Genomic DNA, 22,557 nt, shown 5'->3' with positions numbered 1-22,557 from the left:
TGCCTGCTCTTGGAGATAGTAGTGGTATATGTGCTGTTTCAATCTCCACATCATTAATAATTCATTCTTCAAGGCCAGGTTGTATGTCTATATGAAGGGAAATGTAGTGTTTTTAATGGCCCATTCCATTTCCGTGTGTGTGTGTGTGTGTATGGGCATGCATGTTTGAGAGAGACAAAGAGATAAAGAGAAGGATCAAGTTAACCTCACGCTTCAATAATACCATCTCCTTCATGTGGAGAAAAAAAAATCAAGACAATGCTCTACCCCCCAGTGAAAAGACAGACGTTAGCAGCACTAAAACATGTTGCAATTATCTTGACCTTGAAATGCACTTCGCCTGTTCGTGCACAATTTCCATTCTCTGCACTCTTGGTGTAATGGTGGGAGAAGAAGCCCATCAAACTGGGAGTTGCATGTAAAAAGCAAAGCATCTACCACAGTAACCAGCAGCTATGTCTGTTTTTAGCTCCCCACTCATTTCCTTGTTCTTCAGCACTATTCACTATGTTCTTGAAATAAAGAACATAATTATACATGGCAAAGTGTAGTGTTGTACCCCCTAATTGTGATGATTATTTTTTTCTAATTTGCAGAGATTTTGCCTATCAAGCATGACATTAGTATCTTTTGACAGCGGAAGGCAGTGGTCAGCACTGTGGCCTCACAGCAAGAAGGTTCCAGGTTCAAGTCCTGGCTCCATCACAGGATCTTTCTGTGTGGAGTCTGCATGTTCTCCCTGTTCCTGTGTGGGTTCTCTCTGGTACTCCAGCTTCCTCCCACAGTCCAAAGACATCAAGAGGGGATGAGGCTGATTGATACTCTAAATTGACCGTAGGTGTGACTGTGAGTGTGAATGGTTGTCTGTCTCTATGTGTTGGTCCCGTGATGGACTGGTGACCTGTCCAGGGTGAACCCCGCCTCTCGCCCAAAAGCCACTGGGATAGGCGTCAGCCCCCCTGCGACCCTTAACAGGATAAGTGGAAGAAAATGGATGGTTTCCTTTTTCATTTCCTAACCACAATTGGAGCGGCTCACCATTGCCCTGAATGTGTCAGGCCTGAACTACTGCAGGGGTGACGTCACATGGTCTAACTCTCTCTTCCTCTAACTTAATTCTCTCACTCACATGTACCACAATGTGGCAATGAAGGATTTATCCTGAATCAGCACTCAGTACTACAACTATACTGAGTTCCCTTGATGAATCAAATGGCCTGACAAATTAAATCCCTCGCCTCTTGAACATCATAGATTGATGAGTCACATCATTGATCGTTTGATATCAGTTTCTACATCAGGGAACATAAGCGGCAGCCTTGATGTTTCTGTCACCTTCAGCTTTGCTGAAACAAAAGCATTTTCACTAATGCCTCTTATGGCTGCTGCCTGAAGCAAGAGAGCTCCATCTGATTGGTATTCAGTAATGTGTTTTCAATCTTTCTTCATGACCTCCCGAGGCACTTGACAAAGATTTCCAAACAATGTCCTTTCACATCCTCGGTTCATGTGTAAACATGCGTTTATGAAGCAAGCCTAGGAGTAGCCAATGAATTAGACTCAAGTCAGTCAAATGTTGCTTAGCAATAAGACGTTTCTTTAAGTTTAAAAGTTAAATTCAGATTGTATTTCGAACTGTCTTCTTGCCTGAGCCAGAGAGAGGGCCAGTCGGGAGACTTAAAAAGTGGTGTCTGTCTGACTCTTATCATCAATCCAGTGTGATTTCAACTTCAAAAGTTAAAAAACTTTGGTGTGAAATTTTCTTTGTCTTGTACTGTTTGACGCACAGCAATTCGATTACGATGAATATTTTTTAGTTTTGCCATCTGACATTTGTCAGGAATTCTGCCTTTCCTTATAGCGAGACCCAGAACCCTACAGTTACATATATATTGTTCATGTGATAAGAATCACTTTTGGATATTGTCGCTAGTTTGTGGCACATTATATTTGGCAACTGTGTTTTGAACTCAGCAGTTGTGAACAGAGCTATGGATTGCTGTGTTTGCAGAAAAAGAAAGTCTCATTAACACAGCCTTAAGATAAGGGCCTGTAGGGATACTAAACTTCTTTTTTATTCACTAATAAAATATTCTGCTGGCTCTTTCTCTAGTTGGCTAATTAAAAAATAATGCCCTGATTAAATAATTAGCTAGTAAAGAAAATGTCAACACAAATCTAAATTATAACAGGCAGAATAAGAGATTATAAACAAACCTCTGAAATCTGATATATAAATACGTCAATGTATAAAATATTGATGAATAAATCCCACGTGATAAATAAATGAGGTTTACACAGGAGCAGAGGAAGTTTTCTACTTTTAGCTTTTAGTGTGGCAAACACTTCTTTCTGTTCCGTCTCCCAGTTGTAGGCCCATTCAACAATGTGAACTGTGTCTTCAACAGGACACCATTGTACCTCCGCAGGCTCAGATTTTCCCCCCTGGGAGATATAGAATTACATATTTCTGAAGCTGACTTATGAATCCAGTGAGTTTTCCAAACTATTGCCTGAAATCACTGGTTATGTCCTTGGAAAAATTCAAATGTCAATACAGAAAATGGATAGTTAGCACTTATTCTTGACACGAAATTTTACATATTTTGTATTTGTTTTCTTTTTTTTTAAATTAGGAGTTTAAACAGGCTGATTAAATCATTACAGCAGTCGCCCTTTGATACTGGCAGCTAGCTGGCTGTTTAAATAGCGCTGTTGCATTACAGTAACAACACAGATGTGTTCCTGCTTTTTGTTCTATTCTGAAGACTGAAAGGCGCAAAGGAGTTTTGAGATGTTTGTGGAATTGTAACATTCTGTTGCAGAAGAGGTGGAGACCACTTACAGTTCATGAAATATTTGGTTAATGTCCATCTCATGCTGTACATAACATGTAATTTTTATACAAGTTGTTGTTATCATCCAGTATCTGCAGTACCTACAGCATCTACAGTACTTTTGGTAACCAAAAAGTAAGTACTGCCAATGTTTTCAAAATTATGACATCTTTTATGCGACTGGTAAACTGCAATTCACTTGCCCTACAGGGAAAAATACAGTTGATTTGAATTGAGTATCAATACTCATTCTGATTCAATTTATCACATTAATCACACTACCAATAAGGTCTTAGACAACTACGTATTCATTGATCTCTACTGTACGATGTAGTATAAATACGGGGAGAAATCCAGACTCGAGGTGCTCCAGTCTAAAGCATAAAAGTTAGACCCTGTACAAGATATAATGAAAGAACAAAGGAATTAATAAATAATCCTTTACAATTTGATCTATTCACTTAGGTTCAGGGCAGTCAAAGTTTATAGTATTAAAAAGGAAGCGTACAAAGATTACATTCTTCCTTGTCTGAATAGCTTCATTCACTCCTTCATCTTTACTCCAGGTATGAATACATTTTTAATTATAACCTAAGATAGGTATTTAAACCTACCAGGTAACAAGCTACTGTTCCAGGTATGTATTTTTATGTTTATGAAGTGACATCACGTGCATTAAAGCCTGTAAATATACTTTAATTTATCTAACTGATGGGAGTTCCCTGGTATTTGTACTTCTTTATTGTTTGGCTTTATAGTTGTTTTCCTGAATTGATTATAATGTAAACCCATTAGACTGAAACTTTAACACACAGATTTGTGTGTTAAATTTTGAGAACTCCATTTGAGATTGAAAATTAATGATTTGGAAAGACTCATTTTAAACTCGGTCAATTCCTTGGAGGTTTGCCAGAGGTACTGTGTGACAGCCAGAATTAAAGTATTTCAACCTACAGATGACAGCGACAGTTTTAACCACCTCCTCAAGCAAACAACACCATTTCGTCAGCTGACAGAGGTACTGTCAGTTGAGTTTTTAAAAATCTGGGTAATTGAGACTCCGTTATCTTCAATAAATCTTGAGTTAAGACTTCTCATGTTCATGCATCCAACATAAAGCACCCAATAAACAGTGAGCCTGCACATTGTCTGAACAATCCTTCCTTTGTTCTGCTTGGCTAACTTGTAAACAACACACAACCAAATCTCCCACCCGCTGTCACTGCCGTACCATGTGGATTTCAGTCCGATTTACTTTGTCACTTTATATTTCCTGAACAGCTGGGAGATTAAAAAAAAAAAAAAAAGTTTTTTTCTTTACTTGTTTTGTGCAAAAATGTTACTCCGTGGCAGGAGGTCTGATGTTTAATAGGTAATTATGTGTGTGCATGAGATAAAACTGAGCACTTATGGGGTTTGTCCCACTGTTATTAATATCACATTGAGCTGTGGCCAACTATAAATGAACACTTGTAATGATTTTAATGGTCTAAAAGGAGGCCACAGTCCAAGGCGTCAAATCCTTGTCCAATTTTTTTTAGCATAATTGTAAGGAATAATCCCATTCGGCTACATTCTCATCAGTGTCTAAGCATTGCCAGCTAATATTAGTAACCGAAGAATATCTTGCACCATTGCTTCTTAAGATATTCATGGAGGGTATGCATTCAGGTAAACTGAGGTTTTAAAGAACAAAGTTGTAAGGAATGTACCAGGGCTGTGTATTCACTCATGTAGCTTAATTAGCTGAGTGCCGGAGTTCAAAGCAGTAAGCCTGAACAACAGATGCCTCCTATAATCACCCTGTAGACACATGGGACAGATGCAGAAACCTGGCATCATCCGGGTCGAAAATAAATCAAACAAACCACCAGAGATAGACTCCTTCACCAGTAAAAAATGACAGTACTCCATCACTAGATAATAATACGCAGTCGCATCAAGAGAAAATTTTCCTAAATGACTTGGGATGAAAAGGTCATGCTCATCACAAGCTGTTTCTCAAAGTCATTACCTAAAGAAGGCTAAACACCCGTATGGGACTGTTTGGACAACTAAACAGAGGACGAGGGCAGCATGGCTCAGTGGTAGAGTGGCCATCTAGCAACTGAAGGGTCGCTGGTTCAATCCTCACTTCCCCCAGTGACCATGTCGGAGTGTCCTTGAGCAAGATACTGAACCCAGAATTGCTCCTGATGGCCCTGTGCCTCTCGCCTAAAGTCAGCTCGGATAGGCTCCAGGCCCCCCACCCAAACCTTTATGAATAAGCAATATAGGAAATGGACGGATTGATGGACGATAAGTCTAATCAGGGTTGCTAGAGCAGGTCGAGCTTTAGCTTTATACCTGAGGTGACGCGTTAGGAGACAGTGAAAACTGTAATGATATTAGAGTTTAATCTCAAAGTCAACCACATTTTCTCTCAAATATTGAAATAGTCAAATTAACATGATGAAGACTTCATTCTTGTTTTGATAGACTAAACTCCTTGAATTTCTGTGTGATTCATAAACTGACTTGAAGGTCATTTAGAGAGCACAGACTTCTACCAAGCCCAATAGACCACCCTTCTTTCACATGCACATCCATTACTAGAACCATCATATAGACCATAAAGGTCAGTGTAATATTTTACTAGGCATTAACAAAAAAATTTAAGATATTAATCTTGCAATAGAAATGAAATTCCAGGATCTGCCCCCTGGGTAAGCCCCTGGGTTTGTCTCAAATTCACAGGTGACTAAACCTAAAAATACAAGACTGTTCACAACATTCACAGTCAAATGTTTTTATTTTATGCAATAAAAACTATCCTGAGAGGCTACTACATATTTTTATTTAAAGGCTCTAAGGGAAATGATGGCAGTGCTAACTTCCAGGTTGCCAGCAGAAACTTGTAATCCCTGCAGCACTATGCCCAACACCTTCTGTCAGGGCTGATTAAATCAACCACTTGACCATGATGGCAACCAAACAATGAACAGTAAATCAGTAGGGGTGGGTGTCATCACTCGTCCGCTGCTAGCTTTCATCTGGCTAACTCAAAGCAAAGTGGCAATATCTACGAGGAATAAGTCAGACATTGATACGTGAACCGACTGAGGAAAAAGAGGACAGAGCGCCTACAAAAAGGAAGTTGTGTGAAGAATGGAGGTTTGGAGACAACAGAGATGTGGCTAGCCAGGCTGGCCAGACTGGGGCAATGAAACAAAAACAGCAACATCTAATTTGTCATCAGTATTAAAACAGTAATGAAAAAGTGAAACTGACTGCTTGTGAACAAGATCGAAAAATCTAAGTGTGCGTCTGAGTCCCAAGCTCCAACAGCAGTCTGTCTTGGCAGATATGATGAAAATATCCCTAAGTAGTGACTGATTTTAATGAGTCAACTTATAAATTAGCTAAATTTCATCAGGCCCTATTTATATCACCACTGAAATACACACTGATTTAAACATCCTAAAAGCGCAGAGAGCACAATAAACTGCACTGTAAATGAAGTTTGAATCGTCTTGGTGTGTTATCTACATTTGACTCCAAGAAATTTGCCCTAACAACCAAGATACAAGCAGTGGATGGGAGCAACACAGGATCCCTCCGTAAAGCTGACTTGGCAACACGCGCTCAACTAATTTTACAGCTTTGACATTTAGACTTCCATTTATCAAGCAACTGCACTGTTGCTTTGTTAGGTCTACTTGCTGAGAAAAATGACAACGCACTGCGAGAACAAAGCAAACAAAATGTTCACTTTCATCCCAAAACAATATAAAAGTCTCAGCGACAACAAGAAGTTTGCTAGTTAAATCCATTTTACCTGCTGTTTTTTAGGACCAGTATTTCTGATTTATATCTGCTATGAATGTAAAGACAACTGCTTAAAAAAATATAGACTATTTCATACTGATCTCTGAAACAAAATGAAAAAAATTTACATTTATATACCTCACAAGAGTAAATGCCAACCTGCAAGACTGCAGTTAAGGGGATCTGAAGCCTAAATACAGGCCTTCTGTCTGGGGCAAATGGGGCAAATTTAAAGGGCCATGACAGGACTATGAGAGGTGGGATTACAAAACCTTGAACCAGTTACAAGAGGGGCCATTGTAATTCAAAATGAAGAAATACATTTACACTTAATGTATTATCAGGATTTAATCATTCACAGCTGTGACAAGTTTTAGTCTGTTTTCTCTTTTAGATTTCAATTCACACATTTACTTCTGCCAGGAGGTTATTTTCATTTGTTCTTCTTTTCTTTCAGAAGGATTATGCAAAACTTGTCCTGAATTTCAAAAAAAGTCATGGAAGGGTGGAGAATGGGATGAAGTCATCGGATTTGCAAAGCATTCGCAGAGGTATTTGCTCTACTGAATGGCTCAGCAGTTGGATTTTGCCCTGTATTTAATCATTCTCATTTACTGTTTTTATTGGTGCCGTTTTACTCTAATTAGTGCCTGAACTACTGCTGCTGTTTCACTTACTATTGTTGTGCCTGAAGGTAACAAATTCTGTTTATATGTCTGTCTTTCACTTGGATAACACAAAAAAACTTATTTTCCTGAAATTTAGAGGAGGGTGGAGCATGGACTAAAGAAGAGCCCATCAATTTTTTTGGGGGGGGGGGGGGCAGATGCTTTGAACATAGTGGAAAAAAACAGGTTTTATGAGACAGGCTTTGGATGAGGTCTCCCCTCTACTGAGAGCATTTCTAGCTTTAACTCTGATTTCTACAGCACTTTGGTCAACTCCAGCTGATTTAAAGGTGCCACATAAATAAACATAGCTTGATTAAATTCCGTTGTTTATAGCCAGCTTTCCCTTTCCGCCATTTTTAGTCTGACTTATTTGATTGGCTTTGGCATGACTTGCTGGTTTCCCCAACAAGACTCGGCTGCTGTACGGTGACAGCCACGGACCACCATCCACGCAGACAATCATGATATAAATCAGAGGGTTTCAAAGTGTGAGGCGGGTCTCCTGAGACGAGCCCCTGACAGTTTTGGGGGAAACTCAGTGAAAGAATGTTAGATATCAAGAGGACGTCATGCAGAACAGTAGAAATGTACGTGAACTGGTTCAAGATATGGTTAAGAAATGAAGCAGTTTGGGGGCCATTTCAAAGTTTTTCCTTCTTTCTACAGTCAAAAACATATAAATGAGTCAAGATAGACAGTTTCGATGTTTTTTCGCTTTTGCTAAAGTTACACTGAACAGCAACTTAGCACTAGCTTGTAGAAATAGTCAACTGTAACATAAACATAATCCCATAGAGGAATCCAGTGACAAAACTATAAGTAATGCAAGGAGGTTTAAGGGGGGTAGCTTTATTCAAAGCTTTGTAAACTGCATTCAAGACAACTCCAAAAAAAAGTAGGGAAAAGTGAAATCAACTATGTATAACTTGGAAATTACCAGCCAGATCTTTTCAGAGCTTCCATCTACCTTGACTCGACGTCACTTACATGAAAGGTGACAACGTTCATCTATAATGTTAGATGTGTACATATTTTTACACTTCATTCTTCTGTTGAATTTGCTTGGGTTTTTTTTGTGGTTTTCGAACATCTTTCAGGTGCATTATCACCACTCAGTGACCTCGAGTATGACCTGCAGCGTGAACACAATCAGCACCTTTACATCAGAAAAAAGTCCAATTATGTCTTAATAAAACAGAAATTTTTTAAATACATGTGAACTGAAATTGTAACGTTCAAAGTTGGACTAACACAACTAGATAAAGAGGTTGGTAATCAATTTACTGCAGCATGTACATGTTTCAACTGACCCCCAGTCAGCCTGGCGTTCTGAGCGTGTTGCATACAGGATCCACTGCAGTGAATCATCACGGCCAACAACACTACAAAAAGCAATAGCTATATTTCACTATGGCTCAAATGTAAACCCACTGAAATCTCAAAGTGATTCCGAGCATTCAAACGTGCAGTATGTGTGAAGGGCATCAGATGACAAAGAACAACTTCACAGCGCAATCTGGGACTTTCGCAATTCTGTCCTCCCTTCTTCAATAATGCAATCACGCCATACATCTCTGTCAACACATGGTCACACCTCTCTCTTGCCACCTTTACAGTCTCTCTACCTCTCTCCATCTCTCTCTGCCACCAGACACACACACACACACACACACACACACACACACACACATACACATCAAGGCTGTGCACCTATCCCATAGAGAGTGGAGGTCCTGCATGGAGGATGTGAGGAGAATCTTAATGCCCTGCAAGGCACTGCCACTTTCCATTCGCAATGCAGGCTGCTATAATTGGTTTCACCTATCCAATGGGACCCCTGTGTGTTAATCCATAAACTGGTGTGTGTATCTGTGTCTCAGTTCATGTACACTCTGTTTCCAAGACAAGATAATGTGTTTGCAGTGCGGCTTTTACATCTAGTTAAGCAGCAGTGTTTGTAGTCAGCTCAAACGGCACCGTGACAGACAATGAATGAAAGAACAGCGTTTTACTCGAGTTAAAAAGCTCATGGGATCAATTTTCACACGGTTAAACAACGCAACAAGCCACACTCACTTGATGAAGTAGCTGGCTCCTTCGTCCGTGAAACCCTCTTCCCATCCTCTTGGCAAATCTGAGAACAACAAAAACACGCTAAACGACCCGCCACTGCAGCAAAAGGGGAACAAAAAAAACCAACAACACTCCAACTCTCTTGCAAATCAGATAATTTGCCGCGTACCTGAACGTATCATGTGTCCCGAGTTAACAGGTTCGCCAGTGCGAGGATGTAGCCAAGTAGTGCTGTGAGTTTTATCACTGCAAGAAAGACACCTGTTACTGCACGATAAGGAGACCACCGAAGCCTCCCCACTGCGGTAATACTCCGCAAAGTTGAACAGTTTAACACGCTTACTTAATAAAAAACACCCGGCCATCTCGACACACTCCATACGACCAGTAGTCAGGTAGGGTGTCCCGTCCGAGAGGTGCCGCCATGATCTCTCCTCCTCTCCAGCTCGGTTTATCCCCCTCTTCCTCTCTCTCCCCCTCCCTCTCTCTCTCTCTCTCCGCAGACTTTTCCAGGGAGCCGGACAATACCACCACCGCTCAAGCTTCAGAGTTTTAAAGGGGAAGGACAGACTCCCTTCAACACTACGGCTCCGTTTTTGTTGTAATTTGAGCTGACGGATATGGGTCTAGCCTGTTCCCATAAGCAGCAGTCGAGCAGAGGATGGAGTTCAGAGCCAAACAATGGAGCAATAACTGAAGTCCACTGCGCCACCATGGAGATGAATGAGACTGGCACATTGCAGGACAATGATTCCTGGCACATGATACAATCAAAAAAAAAAAGAGGAAAGAGGCCCATTTAAATTAATGCGATATGGGAATAATATTAAAGGATTACAGGCATATTTTAATTAATCCTTTAATGTTCTTTTCTAAAATTAGGAACCCTTTTAGATATGTTTGACAGCTTGACTTTACACAAGGAAGCATGAGGTTGCACCATCTTAATCAAACTAAACCAGCGACAGGACAAAAACACCTGCAAGGAAAACTGGAAACATTTCCAGACTCAGTGGCATGCATAGGAAAACCTGGTGATGAGGTTTTAGTATTCATTTGACATTCGTGTCCTTGCACACATAAAACTAAATTGAATCGTTCCTCATCAGTGCATCACAATCCAAAAGAGGGAAGGCATTTAGGTCAGAGGTTCCCAAGCTTTTAAGCTCATGACCCCAAAAATAAAGGTGCCGGAGAGTTCCTGGAGGTGGGTGAAATTCCCAAAGGTTGCACACACAAATTCAGCTGCAAACTTTGTAGTCATTTTCATCTTTAAAACAATTTTTTTTTGCCAGTCTTATATATTTTTCTGGAAATCATCTTGCAACCACCATATCTGTCTCCAGTTCAGGAACCCCTCAAGAAGGTTATGATAAATATCAAATTAGAAACAATTTAATAAAATAAACAATTTATACATAGATCTGTGAATAAAGTGTTAAACTGCATTTTGAGACAGCTGATCATGCGCAGTTATCTATTTCTGAGTGTCTGGGAACATGGAGGGAAATAATTGGATGTAGATGTTAACTGTAGTTGCTGCATCAAACTGTATGACCACAGTTCAGAGCGGGAAGATTGAAGAAGGGAAAGAGTGAGATGGAGGAGGGAGCCTCTGAGACCAACACACAAAAAACATAAACTATAAAACAGGAAGCAGAGTTGAATGAATGTGCCGGTGGTGCTGGACACTTTTGATTAAGTTTATCAACCTCGCATCACCTTCACTGCAGTGAGCTCTGAGGACAGAGAGCCTTCCTGACCATGACACATTACAATAATGCTTACACTGCATCAAAGAGTCCAGCTCCATTTGCGTTTATAAATGGGCAATGCTGCCAATAAATCCTACCTGGACTGTGCTGGGGAAGGCAGTGTTCAATGTCACCGAAGTGTGTTGGCACAGGAGCGCTTTACTGACAAGTGTTCATGTGAGGTACAGGAGCGGAGGGGAGGAGAAGGGGGGCATCCCAGAGAGCAGGAAGCAGCACACGTCTGTCAACATTATAAATATCTGATGTGTGATTCCCTTCTGGGGAGGTTTTGTTTGAAGATCCTCTGGTGGTTTGAGGGTGTTTGTCAAAGGTTGTGAGAGAGAAAACATTTCCTCTGAAAATGATTGTAGTGCAGCAGCAGTGCAGACGCTGAATCACTGTAAACCTGCAATGTTCTACCTTGTGTTTTCTAACCTTATGTAACAGAAAATTAAATATTTAGTTAATGAGATACAAATTGTATCTTTTCAGATTGTCGTTAGATCAACTCTGCTGGTGTAAAGAACCGTTTAGAACCATTTTTTAGAACATTCCTCGACAGTCCTGGAGCTCTTCAAAGATTAGGGGGAATTTACACAGGGACATTCAGGAATTTCTAGGAAGAGACATTCCTTCTAGGGTTCCTGTAGAAAGTTCCTGAAATGTTCCTGTGAGTTGTGCACATGTTCTAGGATGGTGATTCAAGGCCCTAAATAGAACTGAAAACATGACATTATTGATTAGTCCCCTGGATGTTCCTGTAATGTCACTTCTGCAAATGTTCTGAGAACATAGTCTGGAGACTTGGTGGGAATGTCCTCGAAACAGTCTCCTAAAGTATTACCTAAACATTACCAGAACATCCATAACATTCATTTAAGAACTCCTCATCTTGACTGCTCCTAAAAATCTGGGACCCTTGTTACTGTATTCCACCAGGCATCCTCCTAGCTCCTATGTGGGTTTGTTGCAAAATGACATCCTTTACACCAGTGGGGAGACTCTCACAATGTTGTAGAAATGTTGCAGATCAATGTTCTTTTTATGTATCAAAAGTCCTCTGTGTAATGTTGTCGTGTGTCAAAATAAAAAAGAATGGAATGTTCTCCTAATATTATATAAAGAACCTTGAACTGCAGAACTTCCTAACCAAAGAGAAGATATCTTTATCGGGACATCCGTCACCTTTAGATTCCCAGAACATCCTCTCTTACGTGGGTCAACAAGTGAAAACACTCCATGTGTGCAGTGAAAGGATGAAAACAGAATGTAATTTGCATGTTAAGGCAATGTTGTAAAACTTTGATATATTTTGTCCTTTTGGCAGTTCTCAAAACACGATGTGAGAGGGTCCTCCTCAGTGGAGAGGTCCTCATCCCTCTTATCAGGAAGGAATTTTACTGCACACCCTCAGGCAGAATTTTTGGCCATCAGCATTTTGCACGTAAGGTCAAACAGAGACGAGCAGAAATCGGTTACTGATGCTGTGTTTATCTATTAATAACAGTTTGTGAAGTATATTATTCACTGCACATTTAACTTGTGTGTTCCTCAATCAGCCTGGATAAAGAAACACTGCGTCGTGATGATTACTGCAGTGTAATCATCTGATACCCCACTCATCCATTTGCTGTTAGTTGACCTTGCTATGATTTATCATCATAGTGCACATACACACCCGCTTATACATACTAACTACACTCCACACACAAACACACACATAGATGCGCAGCTCTGCACCAGTCTCTGCTCCTGCTGATTCCTGCCTCCCGGCTGCCTGAGACTCAGCAAGGTGACCCAATGTTGCTGTCTTTTCTTCTGAGAGCCTCCTCCTGCTGATTCATACTTTAGTAAAGGTGCTGAGCACAAAATGTAATGAAGATTCCCTTGTTCTCTTCTGATTCTGGTGCTAATCTACCTTGCAGATGCCCACAGGAAATCAATAAGATCATTTCTGAGATGCATCTTAAAGTGATTCTTTAATCTGGAGTCAGGTATATCAATTAGTGTGGCTCAACATGAATTATTTACAACAGAGAGTGAATATTTATACAATATCCTCCTGTTCATTATTCATTTAATCATTGTGAAATGGCTGATCAAAAAGCCAAGATGATCTTCCCCATCTGTTCAAGCTCTTTCCCTGTTACCTCTGATCAAAAAAATGATTAATCATCTGCTAGCTCATGGAACTATTTGCTGACATCTACAGGCAGGGAGAGTATATTAAGTCATCCTCGCAGATTCAGATGAAAATTATTGTCTCACTGTACCTGCCAACGCTCATAAACAGTCCTTTGGAACTTTTTATGTTAGTGTTCATTGTTCCAGATGAATGTTTTTACAACTCATGTGCTACAAATTTATGTCTTCTATATTGGCTTATCCAAGCTTGAAGGTGTTACAGGAATAACAATATTTGAAGTCTTCACTTCAGATATATTTGATGTGTACATTTTGTGTATAATAATATTGAGTAAAGAGAACACCTACTGCAGGCGCTAAAAAAAAAAAAAGGTGGTAGTATATAATTGGCTTTAATCATGACCTCATTAACTCCTGTGTCTTCTAGCAGATTTGACCAGTGAAGCGAACACGGACTGCATCCAGTGTTTCTGCTGCAGTGACGGGCTCAGACAAAAGAGGGAAACAATGCCCTCTGCTGGAGAGATGAGGGCCCAGCACCAGGACGCTACTATTACTACGGTACAGCTCACACTACGTTAATTTTGAAAGTAGGGAGCAGCCGATCTGATGGAGTTCCATCTGAGAGAAAAGCTACATGTTTGACACATAAGTATGTTTAAAGTTTTGAGAAATTACTTCTAACAATTGCAAAGTGAGAATCAAGAATATAAAAACCCACATAGTACACAGAATATATAACTACTCATGATGAAACTAATGGATGACTGGTGTCAGGGTTTTTACATGCAAAGTAAATGTATTGCTTTAAGTGGATATCAAATAGACTAAAATCTCTTTAAGTGTCCTCTGAAAGCTCCACTCCTAAGGTGTGTAGTTCGACCATCAGTGAGTACAGCCAGGAGGTCGCAGTCCTGCGGGCAGGAATGAGGTTGAGGTGAACTTGGACTCATTAATCACAAACTGCTGCTTCAGTAAAAAAAAAAAAAAAAACAACAAAAAAAAAAACTGAGAGAGAACTTCTGCTTATCCTTCTTTACTCAGAAAGTTAAGCTGGACAAAGTTGGTAAAATAAAGAGCCCAACTTCAAATAACCCCCCTGTGAATCTACGTATGACACTGACATGTGGGGATGTGTAGTATTACTCATGTATTATACCGTAAGTACCTTATTGTACTGAATTTTAGTATTTTTATTTCTTATGCTAACTATTGTTCTTCTTTACATCACAATGTTTTAAAAACATTAAATTCCATCTGATAGCTATAACAAAAAAAAAGGTTTTACATTTATTACAAATGGTAATCTTATATGTGGCAAATTGTGTGAAATATCTCCTTACACTGGAAACACTTGAATGCATACACTTATTACATGTCATAATAATCTTACCTGCACGTCACTTTATGTTTTGTAGTCATATGTTAATATTTTAAATAAAGTTCCAGGCCCTTCAGTTAGTTGTAAACTTAAAAAAAAATTAAGTACAAAAGGTACAATTATATTCACAAAATATTGATCTGTAGAATTTAAGAATTAATTAAGCTGGGGAGGCTAATTTCCATCAACAAAGAAGACATACAAATTATAATTATGAGGTAACTTTTCATCTCAATTAAACGGACTTTTAATCTTGTAAAATATTATTTCTCACTGACAAATGTTATTATCAAAGCTAAGTTTTAATTTGAGTTTTGTTGTTGTCTTTTTTAGGTGGAAATGGTCTTTAACATCTGACACTCCTAATAGAACCTATAACACACATTAATCATCCAGCATCTCTGGACTCGTGTGTGTGTGTGTGTGTGTGTGTGTGTGTGTGTGTGTGTGTGTGTGTGTGTGTGTGTGTGTGTGTGTGTGTGTGTGCTGACCTTTATCTGTCAGAACATGAAGGTGTTGTTCATCGTCTGTCGTCATCTCGCCACGTACGATCCGATGCAACGCAACTTGCTGGTTCATTTGACAGACGTCTGAATTGACCAATGAGATTAACGCTAGCACTTGGACAGCCCAAGACGCCGTCTAGCAGGCTAGCTAACAGCCGACATTAGTCCAGCTGAGAGGAGGTGACAAGTGGAAACCACTGCAGATGAGGTTCACCATTCATTATAAAGTGAGTAAACAAGTGACAAGGTTCTGTTTAGTGATGCTTTCACTATCAGCAGCATGAGCTTTTAGTCGCTTGAGGATCATGATTAGCCAAATCTGTAAGTGGCAGTGCTAAGGCTAACAGCTCCCTGTGTATAGCATTATTATTAGCTAGCAAATAATGTTTAACAAACATTATCTGTCTGCCCGAGGCAAAGAAGAAGCGCCGCCACATTGACTCTACTCGATAACTCAGGGTGTCTTTCGGTTTCCATGTTCCGTAACGTTACAGGAAACTAATATGATAACAGTAAATGGTTGTAACATTTATTTCCCTTCTTACAAGATGTGCTGGAGCCGGGCCCTCCTCACCAGTTGGGTTCTGCTGCTGATCCAGCTGTTGAGTGTGGAGGCAGTGCCTATCAGTGTGGACAAGACAAAGGTCAAAGAGCCAGAGACAAAAGCTGAAGAGGTCCCGGCAAGTGTGGTAAGAAGCTCTAGAACCACCATGGACACACTGTCAACATCTCTCACACACACGCAGGGAAGAGTCAGGCTTGTAAAGTGCCAGCCTGCTCATCAGGAGCATTTGGTGGCTTATTGGCTCGCTGAAGGACGCAGGGACTCATTTTATGACATCGATGGAAGACAGATGATTATGTCATTTTGTTTTCTACATGTGTTGTATTTTTCAGTGAACAGATGAGGTTTCTGCATGTAGGGTTTCAAATAGTGACATATTGACCAAACAGAGCTGCAGCAGTGAGGTTAAGGTTTTTCTCTAGAAAAATTGTGCAGCATTGCAAGCATTGATATCCTGTGTGTAAACAGTCAAGTGGTTTTCAAACAATAATGAGAACCCTTCATCAGTTTATTAAACACCTGAACAGAGAATCTAAGCTAACCTGTGTGTCATGACTGAGCAAAACCTTCTCTTACCATTTTCTAAATTAAAATGTATATCACCTATAAAAATGTTATTGATAATAGAATACAATCACATACAATTTAAAACACCCACCATTGTGATGGAGTGAAACTTGATGTGTTGATTTTGCAGGATACTGGACTCCACTATGACCGCTACCTCAGGGAAGTCATTGATTTTCTAGAAAAAGATCAACACTTCAGAGAAAAGCTCCACAATACAGACATGGAAGACATCAAGGTACACCCCGTTATTACTGGGTTCAGTTTCAAGAGCATGACAGCTTGTTTCCAGCAGCCCTGAATGAATCTTTAGTAAATCATTACTCCAGCTGGTAAATTATAGGCTTTCGATTGTTCAGAGTTATGTCAAACTGTAATTATGGATATTTGGGGCAGTAATAATACTCAGTACGAGCTTCCTTTCTAGTCAATTTGGTTCTCATATATTTTACTTTTAAAGAGTAATGAAAAACAAAGCAATTCTTGTGTTTTGTTAAAACTTTAACTGTTAAATGATCCTAACTGGTGTGCAATCCATTTTCTGTATAGCAAGGTAAACTGGCCAAAGAGCTGGACTTTGTCAGTCATCATGTCCGAACAAAATTGGATGAGTTGAAGAGACAGGAGGTAAACCGACTCCGAACCCTCATTAAAGCCAAGCAAGACCTAGAAGGAGGAAACGGTATGTTAATTTAAGAAAAATAACAACAACAAAAAACATTTATTTTTCTTTCATTTGTTTTTGAATATTTTTTATCTTGCTGTTAATTCACTAAACAGACATCGCAGTGGACCACCAGGCTCTGCTGAAACAGTTTGAATATTTAAACCACATGAACCCACATACATTTGAAGTGGATGACTTGGATCGGCTCATCAAATCGGTAAATATCGTTGCTTTTTCCTGATATTAAACGATTAAATTAGTTCACAGATTCAGCCTGTTTCACAGTTTTAAAAATCTACTGCTCACCACATTAATAAAACTGAGCAGCAGACACAAGGTACACACTGTTAATATTGTGGGTGTGTGTATGTGTGTGTAGCTGCATTTGGAAAGTTATCACAAGGGAAAGCAGGTAACAGTAGAGAGCTCCTGCCAGTGTCAGATCTTCTGAATAATTGTCAAATGCATTTATGCACTATTTTCTTTGACTGTTGTTGCTATGATCTTGCACACATTGAAAATCATGCAGAGATTTTCTTCGTCCTTGCAGATTTGCCTGTCTTGATCGTTCCGCAAAATTTAATTGGTTGATTTATTTCTGAAAATAAAAACACTAAAATTGAACAGCTACGGAAAAAACCCCATATACACAGAGCTCTACGCTGTACATAGGATGTATAGTAATAATATTAACTGACTAACAACATTCTGAGAAACAAAAGCATACCAAACAGCATTCAGGACGTTACCCTGGTATGATTTACTTGACTTATTTATCGAAACAGATGTCAAAGATTTGTAAAAGCATCTTTTCCCCACCACAAGGCCACTAATGATCTGGAGAACTACGACAAAGAGAGACACGAAGAGTTCAAGAGGTATGAGATGATGAAGGAGCACGACAGACGGGAACACCTGAAGACTCTGGATGAAGACGAGCGAAAGAGAGAGGAGGAGCATTATGAGGAGATGAGGAAGAAGCACGCCGACCACCCAAAAGTCAACCACCCGGTGATTTAGGAAAACACATAACAGAACACATTTTATCAGAGAAAAATAAAAGCAAATGTGGCCATAGAAAGGAAAACAAAAATTGTGACCTTAATTTTTGAATTTTTCTCATAATTTACTTAATTTGTGACCACATGGTATAACTTGTTCCCTCATTTCAGTTATTTTGGTGCCATGGCTGCCAGGAGATGTAATACATTTTCTACATTTAGTTACTGTGAGGGCAAAAGGGAAAACTTGTTATGTTGATTTAATGAAAGTTTGGGAACAAGATATCTTATTATCTTCTAATGTAATAAGATAAATTGGAGGAAGGAGTTATATTATGTGGGTACGAATTACTTAGACTGAGGAAACAAGTCAAGAACAAGTAAAAAAAAAGTGTGGGTGTCTATATATATCACTTTTTTTTTTTACTTGTTCTTGACTTGTACAAGAATACATACATATATTGTTGTTTTGTTTGTTTGGCTTGATGTCCTCAAAATATACCAGTTCTCTCTCTCCCTGTGGCTCCAGGGCTGTGTGTTTTTTTGTTAGTGGTGTGTTTTTAGCATTTACTTGTTAAACCTTCTAATGAATGTGTATCACAGGGGAGCCAGAATCAACTGAAGGAGGTGTGGGAGGAGGCTGACGGCTTAGACCCTGAAGATTTTGACCCCAAGACATTTTTCAACCTCCATGGTAAGACTGGATGACAGATGATGTTTATGTATCTAGTGCTTACTTGAGCTTTCTTGTCAAACAGACAACCACGTGTTTATTTGCCTCTCTCTTTATGATGCAGATACTAATGGTGATGGCTTCTTTGATGAACAGGAGCTGGAGTCATTGTTCACCAAGGAGGTAGAGTCATATCATGGAACATGTTTCTTTGAAATGATATTTGAGTAACTGTTGGTCTCTTGGATTTCAGCTTGAAAAAATCTATGACCCTACCAATGAAGAAGATGACATGGTGGAGATGGAGGAAGAGAGGCTGCGTATGAGAGAGCATGTTATGAATGAGGTGGTGTGTTTTATTCTGAAGCTGCAGAGCCTGTGACTGTCACAACAATCTTATCGTATGTAATTAATCAGTTTACACAAAGCTCTCGGCCCCCGGTTTGTCCTGCAGGTGGATTCCAACAAAGACAGGCTGGTCTCTTTAAATGAGTTCCTGGTTGCTACAAAGAAAAAGGAATTCTTGGAGCCAGACAGTTGGGAGGTGAGAAACAATAAATCAGATTTTTATCGTGTTGTGATCATTTTCTAAGCCTAAAGCAACTTTGTGTTGGATAGACGCTGGAACAGAACCAAGCTTACACGGATGAGGAGATGAGGGAGTTCGAGGAACACCTCGCCCAGCAAGAGCAGGACCTCAATCAAAAGGCTTTTGACCTCCAGAAACAGAGAGAGGAGTTGCAGAGGCAGCAGGATGAGCTTAATGCACAGAAAATGGAGTTGCAACAGGTAAGAAGCGGCATGCTGTTAGTTACAAATCTGTTGTTGCAGTCAAGACAAAATGGAGGAGGCTTGTGACTGAAAATACATCGCACTTCCACAATTTGTCACATTTTCAGTGTCACAATGTGCAAATACTAATAATTTAAATTAGGACAGGGTTTGTATGGTAACCTGGAGTCGTCATGGAATTTAAAAGTGCCTATCAAAAAAATGACATTCTACCAAACCACTTAGCTTGTCATTCATTAAATTTTAAAAGAATTAATATTTAATGTTTCACATTTTGACAGCTTTTTTTTTTTTTTTTTTTTGCCTTGCACAAGCAGATGTTCCATGGTATGAATATTTGTCTTTGAAAGTCGGAAATCTTTAAAATGTGTTTTTAAAATGTTTGGTTGGCAGGTAAAAAGGAATTCCTCTGAACTCGACTGATATTTTTTCAAAGCTGTCAAATGAATGACATTTTATTGTATGTTGTTTCAATGTAAGAAAAAAATCCATTCTGTTGTCCCTGCCAGGCAGTAGAGCATATGGAACGGCTAAAATCACAGAAAGTAGAAACCCCCCCTGAGGTTCATGGTGAGTTGCTCCATTTTATTTATTACCTCCTCTGTGGAGGTCGTGCTTTTACACACATCTCTGTTTGTTGTCTGTGGAATTACGCTAAAACTGCCAAGCTGTTTTTTTTATATATATAAATCTTGAAGATACAGTGCAACATGGACAGAGATCATACACGCTGTGTTTGAGGGCTTCTTTATAACCTAAAACAACTACGGTTGGATAGTCATGGTGTGAGCTGACCTCTGAGACTGTTAAATGGCTTCTGTGTTACAGTCGAAGGAAATGCCATCCCGGAAATGCACGTAGTTGGCAACCAGTTCCATCCCGACCAAGACGCCCCACCACAAGAGCATCAACCTGAAGGCCAGGTTCCACACGAGCCCTCTCAGGAACAGAGTCAACACCAAAATCAGGACATGGGCCATCAGGCCCAGCAGGCTCTGCCGCCAGGCCACCAGGAAGCTGGACACGGTCAGCTTGACCTGCCATAACAGTGCTGTCCAGAACTGGAGCCTTGACACCCAGACTTGAGCAGCCCCTCCAGTCCACTGAGCTGAGGAACGGTTCCTCCAGAGTGTTAGGCCTCTTTAACAAGCATGACTGTGGTGGCTTTGGAGAACACTCGGGATGATGAGGAGAAGCACAAAAGGAATGAACCATACCAGTGTCTTCTTGAATTACAGAAATACAACGACAAAGGACATTTATTTTAAAGCTGCTTACATTTTCAAGGAGCTGTGTTTGATACCATTAGAAATGGAAAAGAATGTTTGATAAAGATTAGACATGAATATACTTTTGTTGAGATTTCTTGGCTGTGGCATGGGGATATAAGCTTTCTGACTTCAATTTTCAGAACTCTCCAACACCATCTTAGTTCTTCTCTTGACATGACCACACATCCTAAGGTGAAAAAGATGTGTATTTAGTTTTCTATAATGAGTAATTGAGAGCCTAAAAGACAGGATTCAAAGTTGGAAAGTAACACTTACAGGTTGGGGGTAAGGACCACTTAAATTTTTCACTTTCTTTGTTTCTGTCACCAAATATGATAACAATTCTTTTTTCTTTTTCCTTTTTTTTTTTTTTTTTACCCGTCAAATCAGTGTAACCAGCTTCTTCATGAGCTCGGTTCATGAGAGCTTTTTATCAACATTTTTGCTACTTTCTTATTGCTGTTGTGGACTGTGCAGCTGTTTACCGACACTGAAATACCACTATTTCATGTGTAACATTTTTCTCTCAGTTGTTCAAATGTGTTTTCTGCCTCAATCAGTGGAGGACATAAAAAGTGTCCATTATTGGACAACATTGCAAATTCTCTCCGCCTACGTCAGTGTTAAATAAAGATGGACGTGAAACAACTCGTAGGATTTGCACCACTTCATTACGGCCCAGGTACTCCAGGCACTTGCATTTTAATTTGCCCCCATAGGGATAAATAAAGTTTTCTGAATGACAGTGTGAGGGTACTTGCTGTATCGCAGTATCACTCTGCGAGTAAATGTGCTGAATAGATAGTAAACCACAGAAATAACATATTTTCTTCATTACTTAGAAACTTGTGGTCTATTCATGCACAGATTTGTGTGACCTGTCTATTTAGCTTGATTCTGATTTTTAATTTAATAACATTCACGAAAAGCTCATTTTACTAAGCCAGTTCTTTGACCTTGTTTTTTGGGTTTTTTTTTTAATGTTGAAATTTTATTGACAGTTTCTGGATTTTGATGGACAAAAGGAACAATCTGATATTACTTTAAAAAAAAAAGAAAAGTCTTTTCCTGTTGTCCACAGTATATTGTTTGAAGTCACCAGTGTGATATTATGAACTTCTCTTTGCATTCACTCTGTGTATTTAGCATCAGAAGAGGCCTAATTTGAAGACTGAGTTCATGTAGAGCTACGGTTTCCTTAAACAAAGTCACAAGTTCTCCATATCTTAGCTTTACTTTGTACAAACTAGACATGACGAGAACTAAAATTAATAACGTTTTGCCATCCCATTAGTTTTTCTGTGCCAAGGGTTTCTTTGAAAAAAAAAAAAAATACCGCATCAGAATTTGCACAAAACGTACAAATGGTGTTCCTGATTGCTGTCTTCTGGATGAGATTGTCATTGGGCGATACTGTACACCTCATTTTCAGAAAATAAAACGAATAAGACCCCAGTTTGTGCAACCAATTTGCTCTCTAGCTGAATCAAAATCAGTACAATATAAAGGGTTGTGTATGGATTCTCCATATGGTCAATACAAACCTAGTATTCCAAGTAGTCATAAATTAATTCCAGTTGTACAATTAAAAGTTGTTTAAAAAAATGGTAAATGGACTCAATTTTATAAAGCGCTTTTCTACCTTAGTGGCAATCAAAGCACTTTCCAGTGTCACCTCATTCACACACACACACACACACTCATACACTGATGGTGGAGGCTGCCATGCAAGGCGCCAAACTACTCATCAGGAGCAAAAAAAAAAAGCATGCTTTTAAGGTTATTTCAAACAAACAACTTCATTCAACTAAAAATACTGCCACGTGATTCGTTATTCGAATTTAAAG

The 22,557-nt window shown here is 39.4% G+C and overlaps 2 protein-coding genes and 1 long non-coding RNA gene across 11 annotated transcripts in view; 2 read left to right on the top strand and 1 right to left on the bottom strand.

The window, feature by feature from the left end:
• Window positions 1-9,887, bottom strand: part of plekha7b (pleckstrin homology domain containing A7b) — a 77,647-nt gene extending 67,760 nt beyond the window's left edge. For all 9 annotated transcript variants that reach the window (XR_015109760.1, XM_086182629.1, XM_086182554.1 and 6 more), the window contains exons 1-3: window positions 9,732-9,887; window positions 9,558-9,634; window positions 9,392-9,449 (exon numbers count right to left, since the gene is read on the bottom strand). Coding sequence is in view for 8 of the 9 variants with exons in the window: in XM_086182629.1 (XP_086038755.1) it covers window positions 9,392-9,449; window positions 9,558-9,634; window positions 9,732-9,814 (218 nt within the window). In the remaining variant the exon portion in view is untranslated. The remainder of the gene's footprint in view (window positions 1-9,391; window positions 9,450-9,557; window positions 9,635-9,731) is intronic.
• Window positions 1-12,074, top strand: part of LOC147269314 (uncharacterized) — a 328,107-nt gene extending 316,033 nt beyond the window's left edge. Inside the window, exons 4-5 of the long non-coding RNA XR_015109772.1 lie at window positions 7,102-7,195; window positions 9,892-12,074. This is a non-coding gene — a long non-coding RNA (uncharacterized LOC147269314). The remainder of the gene's footprint in view (window positions 1-7,101; window positions 7,196-9,891) is intronic.
• A 3,174-nt stretch (window positions 12,075-15,248) lies between these two features.
• Window positions 15,249-22,220, top strand: nucb2a (nucleobindin 2a). The gene is made up of 13 exons (XM_086182706.1): window positions 15,249-15,401; window positions 15,723-15,863; window positions 16,437-16,544; window positions 16,856-16,988; window positions 17,087-17,190; window positions 17,799-17,984; window positions 18,578-18,668; window positions 18,772-18,830; window positions 18,901-18,993; window positions 19,102-19,191; window positions 19,266-19,436; window positions 19,949-20,009; window positions 20,268-22,220. The coding sequence occupies exons 1-13, from the start codon at window positions 15,378-15,380 to the stop codon at window positions 20,483-20,485; spliced, it is 1,479 nt and encodes a 492-aa protein (XP_086038832.1). The 5' UTR covers window positions 15,249-15,377; the 3' UTR covers window positions 20,486-22,220.
• The last annotated feature ends 337 nt before the right edge of the window (window positions 22,221-22,557 follow it).

This window comes from Aulostomus chinensis, chromosome 2 (genome assembly GCF_037954235.1).
Source record: "Aulostomus chinensis isolate RoL2024-O1b breed Wild chromosome 2, RoL_Achi_v1.0, whole genome shotgun sequence".
NCBI classification, from domain to species: Eukaryota; Metazoa; Chordata; class Actinopteri; order Syngnathiformes; family Aulostomidae; genus Aulostomus; species Aulostomus chinensis.
Note: the sequence above shows the minus strand (reverse complement) of the source record. Positions and strands in the feature narration are given on the sequence as shown.

What these genes read in the sequence shown, in the direction of transcription:
- nucb2a (XM_086182706.1), top strand. Translation starts at nt 15,378, where the DNA reads ATGAGGTTCACCATTCATTATAAA. An exon ending in AAGAGGTCCCGGCAAGTGTG is followed by an intron (nt 15,864 to 16,436) that starts GTAAGAAGCTCT and finishes TTGATTTTGCAG; the next exon opens with GATACTGGACTCCACTATGA. An exon ending in CAGACATGGAAGACATCAAG is followed by an intron (nt 16,545 to 16,855) that starts GTACACCCCGTT and finishes TTTTCTGTATAG; the next exon opens with CAAGGTAAACTGGCCAAAGA.